Raw genomic sequence first — 5000 nt, 5'->3', positions numbered from 1 at the left:
CTGCAAAATTATCAGTTTTTCTGGTTTTACTATTTATAGGTATGTGTTTGAGTAAAATGAACATTTTTGTTTTATTCGATAAACTACTGACAACATTTCTCCCAAATTCCGAATAAAAATATTGTCATTTCGAGCATTTATTTGCAGAAAATGACAACTGGTCAAAATAACAACAAAGATTCAGTGTTTTCACACCTCAAATAATACAAACTAAACAAGTCCATATTCATTTTTAAACAACACAATACTATTATTTTAACTTGGGATGAGTTCAGAAATCAATATTTTGTGGAATAACCCTGATTTTCAATCACAGCGTTCATGCGTCTTGGCATGCTCTCCACCAGTCTGTCACATTGCTGTTGTTTGACTTTATGCCACTCCTGGTGCAAAAATTCAAGCAGCTCGGCTTTGTTTGATGGTTTGTGATCATCCATCTTCCTCTTGATCACATTCCAAAGGTTTTCAATGGGGGTCAGGTCTGGAGATTGGGCTGGCCATGACAGGGTCTTGATCTGATGGTCCTCCATCCACACCTTGATTGAGCTGGCTGTTTGGCATGGAGCATTGTCCTGCTGGAAAAACCAATTCTCAGAGTTGGGGAACATTGTCAGAGCAGAAGGAAGCAAGTGTTCTTCCAGGACAACCTTGTATGTGGATTGATTCATGAGTCCTTCACAAAGACAAATACGCCCGATTCCAGCCTTGCTGAAGCACCCCCAGATCATCACCAATCCTCCACCAAATTTCACAGTGGGTGCGAGACACTGTGGCTTGTAGGCCTCTCCAGGTCTCCGTCTAACAATTCGACGACCAGGTATTGGGTAAAGCTGAAAATTGGACTCATCAGAGAAGATGACCTTACTCCAGTCCTCTACGGTCCAATCCTTGTGCTCTTTTGCAAACTTCAACCTGGCTCTTCTTTGCTTCTCATTGATGAAGGGCTTTTTTCTAGCTTTGCGTGACTTCAGCCCAGCCCCTAGGAACCTGTTTCGAACTGACCTCACCATGCACTTCACCCCAGCTGCCGTTTGCCATTCTTTTTGTAGGTCACTTGATGTCATCCTACGGTTGTTGAGTGACATTCGAATGAGTTGGCGGTCATCCCGGTCAGTGGAAAGTCGTTTTCACCCTCTGCCAGTCTGTAGCTTTGTTGTCCCCAATGTCTGCTGCTTGACCTTGTTCTTATGAACCACCGTCTTTGAAATTTTAAGCATTGAAGCAATGTGACACTCACTTTATCCCTCTGCCAGTAAAGCCAGAATTGAACCCTTATTTTCCTCACTCAAAACTTTTCTTTTCAACTCTTTTGGCATGGTCAATAGTTATTTTTTTGATTCCAATTACTTTTGAGGTACTACTAGCACTGTTTTTGCCATCCAGCTGGTCCTATTGCAAGAGGATAGTGATGACAACAGCAGTGTTTTTTTTTTTACTTTTCCTTGTTAAATAAGATTCGGTTAAGGTGATCACCTAATCATTACCTCACCAAGTAGAATGAGGTGTGCCTGTGTTGGAATTCAACAGACACTGGAATGGAATGGCTGCTATACATGTGGAGATGCTGATTTAAATTTTTTTTAGAGTGGTCTCCTATTTTTTTCCAGAACTGTATGTATGTATATGTATATGTATATATATATATATATATATATATATATATATATATATATATATATATATATATATATATATATAATATATATATATATATATACTATATATGTTTTGAAATTGTAAGAATGGGGAAACAGGTGCCTTAAAGGTGTATTGACATTACTTGCTCAGAGGCAATCACAGTGCACCTTGTCTCATTAAATCAATCATCATCATCTCATAACTTGTCACCAAACCAAGTGAAGCATAGTTTATGCTTGCTATAGCTGGGCATTTGTCGATGTGAATAATGAAAATGTTTTTGGCCAAATCAAAAAAAAATTTCAGCATAGCCTGGGTCCTTGGCAATTGATATGGTATAATTTTCAACTTTGTGAGACCGGTGATTTAGGATGAGATGTGTTATATACATGACTGAATATGGTTTAGTATCGTCGTTTATGAATGTATATTGGACAGGCATTCAATTCTGAAGTCATCCTCGTCGTTGCATCATTACCGATGTGTAGCCGTGCCACTGATGGAGTGTCCCTGTGCATTCAAACAGTAATTTGTAATTTGTGTAGGGCACTGGCGAAAACTCAGGTTCTCTTCATGCAAGACGCAGTAGGATCCCTAATGTGCACCAAATAATGTTGGCAGATGGAAGATCAGGGTGTTATACATAGTCACAAAACAATGAATGTTTAACAGACACATCACTTCTCTTATAAATAACATTTCTTTCTCTGATCCATTGTTGGTCAATTGACCTGTTATACCATCTCATTCAGATGTTCTAAATACAATATCCATCTCCTAACTCTATGTAGGACATGATTCATTGGAACATCATTATATGCACCCCTGTTTATGTCTGGAGAAAGTTTTGAGGAGTAGATCATATCCATTATCAACAAACATCCCCATTATAAGTTCATCTCACCCAGGGCAAGTTGGTGGACTTTTTTTTTTATATTTGTACCACTTCTGGTTTCATTCTGCACGCTCTTGCTTCTCTCCATTAATGCACAATTTCCTGCATTGGTCATACAAGTTCATTCTGGAATCCACACTTCATTACCCTCTCTTAATTATAAGCTGGATGGCTCACTTTCATTCCTTCATTTCACTTTTGTGTCATTAGTGCAACCAACTTCCTGTTTCCATTCTCTCATTCTCTTCAATCCAATTTTCAAGACTGCCTTCCATTTCCCCCTCACAGTTTCTCCACTTTCCGTTTCCCCCTCATAGTTTTTCCGTTACCCACTTCTGATCTCTTCAACTCTCGCAGAGTACATGACTCTTTTGACTCCCTGCCACTCTCCTCCTACTCTAATGTTTTATGTTGTTCATCAACACCCCTCACTTATCTGTCAACCTGCCCCCCTTGTGTCACTAAGCTCTTCCACGTGCCTCGAGTTTTGTAAAACAAGTACTATAAATTATGAACACTGCATTAATATTTGATCCACTTATGAATGGGTTGAGGATTTCTTACTTGTCATTATTCAGATCTGCCAGTGCGATGTCGTAGCCAAATGAAGCAGCAAGACTGTATCCTTCAATTTTGTAATCTTGCTCCATATTTCTTTCTGGTGAGATGTGCAGGAAAATAACACTGCCATTGTGATTGTCCCGGGGAGCCCCGGCCACAAAGCTGTGATGCTTTGCACTCGTCACATATTTGCTTGACTCGATAGAAAATCCTACAGAGAAGAGGAAAAAAATAATTTCAAGTTATTTTTTCAATAAAAACATTTTCAATTTATATTTTTGTGTTTGTATAAAATGCATAATTATTTTTCTGTTGATTGTTTTTCCCCAACACCTCCCCCCCCACCACATACAATTTTGTGTTTTTCTGTATGATAATTGCTGCAAGCAAGGTTTTTATGTGCAGGTACAAAGGATCATGGAAAAGCAGAACAACAGAAGAAAAAAAAAGACATCAACAAACCCAAGACATGGTGAAATGAGAACGGCACTCGGTAGAGTGCATACCTCTGCTAAACTTATAGGCTGCATCTGGATTCAGACCAGAACTAAAATCAAATCTGCTCGTTCTTGTCACCGAACCAACTCATCCACCAAATTTCGTCCGAATCCGTCCGTAACGTTTTGAGATATCGTGCTATATGTCGTTTTTGGCCCAATCTCTCAACAGTGAAGAATCACTTTTAAAATTCTCGGATCAGGATCCGGATCCGGATCTTCACAAAAATCTAACAAATCGTTACATACCCAACGTGCCCACCAAATTTTGTCCGAAATTTCCACCAATCTGTATATATATATATATATGTATATGTATATATGTATATGTATATATATATATATATATATATATATATATATATATATATATATGTAGCCTGGTGTTGGGGCAGCGGATTGGGATCCGAGAGGTCCTGGGTTCAAGCCCCGTTGGGCCACTGAATTAATACACCAGGGGGTTGACTCAGCCTGTCATCCTTCCGAGGTCGGTGAAATGAGTACCAGTATACTGGGCCGGTGTATACCCCGGTTAAAATAGGTGTACCTTATCCCTGTGTCGTAAGAGGCAACCAGGGTTGCGTCAGGAAGGGCATCCGGCGTAAAACATGTGCCAAATCACTATGCGGATCATATGGATGATCCGCTGTGGCGACCCCTCACGGGAGCAGCCGAAAGAAGAAGATATATATATATATATATATATATATATATATATATATATATATATATATATATATATATATATATATATATATATTGTTGCAGACCCGGGGTCGGGGGTGTTCCCACAAGACTCTCCGGAATCGCAGGCCATCACAAAAGAATAACTGTGAATTGGTGGGTCGTGAATCGACCACAAATGCCAATAAGTCGACCACATGACTTGTATTGGGCTCCTCCGTCTAATTAATACCGTTTACCTTAATACCGTCGGCAAAGTGAGTACCAGTGTACTGGGCCCGGTGTATGCCCCGGTTGGAATAGGTGTACCATATCCCTGTGTCGTAAGAGGCGACCAGGGTTGTGTCAGGAAGGGCATCCGGCGTAAAACATGTGCCAAATCACTATGCGGATCATACGGATGATCCGCTGTGGCGACCCCTAACGGGAGCAGCCGAAAGAAGAAGAAGAAGATATATATATACATATATACATATATATACATATATACATATATATATACATATATATATATATACATACATATATATATAATATATAATATATATATATATTTCTTCTTCTTCCGGCTGCTCCCGTCAGCGGTCGACGCAGCGGATCAACCGTCTCCATTTCGCTCTATCCTCCACATCTTCCATTGACACTCCAACCGCCGCAAGTCCACCCTCACCGCATCCATGAACCTCTTCTTTGGCCTTCCTCTTCTCCTCCTGCCTGTCGGCTCC

At 39.9% G+C, this 5000-nt stretch overlaps 1 protein-coding gene and 1 long non-coding RNA gene across 3 annotated transcripts in view; one reads left to right on the top strand and one right to left on the bottom strand.

Annotated features, from left to right (window-relative positions):
* The window catches only part of LOC147030895 (uncharacterized), a 186191-nt gene extending 182824 nt beyond the window's left edge, over nt 1–3367 (top strand). For both annotated transcript variants that reach the window (XR_015056563.1, XR_015056561.1), the window contains one exon: nt 3112–3367. This is a non-coding gene — a long non-coding RNA (uncharacterized LOC147030895). The remainder of the gene's footprint in view (nt 1–3111) is intronic.
* LOC147030894 (integrin alpha-6-like) overlaps nt 1–5000 on the bottom strand; it is a 190073-nt gene that overhangs the window by 134204 nt on the left and 50869 nt on the right. The window contains exon 5 of the mRNA XM_085875451.1: nt 3098–3305. Within this exon, the coding sequence (XP_085731577.1) occupies nt 3098–3305 (208 nt within the window). The remainder of the gene's footprint in view (nt 1–3097; nt 3306–5000) is intronic.

The sequence above is a fragment of the Eptatretus burgeri genome, chromosome 3 (genome assembly GCF_056783735.1).
Source record: "Eptatretus burgeri isolate ZD-2024b chromosome 3, Ebu_testis_v1, whole genome shotgun sequence".
Taxonomy (NCBI): Eukaryota; Metazoa; Chordata; class Myxini; order Myxiniformes; family Myxinidae; genus Eptatretus; species Eptatretus burgeri.
The sequence above is the reverse complement of the archived record's forward strand: the minus strand, read 5'-3'. Positions and strand labels throughout refer to the sequence as shown.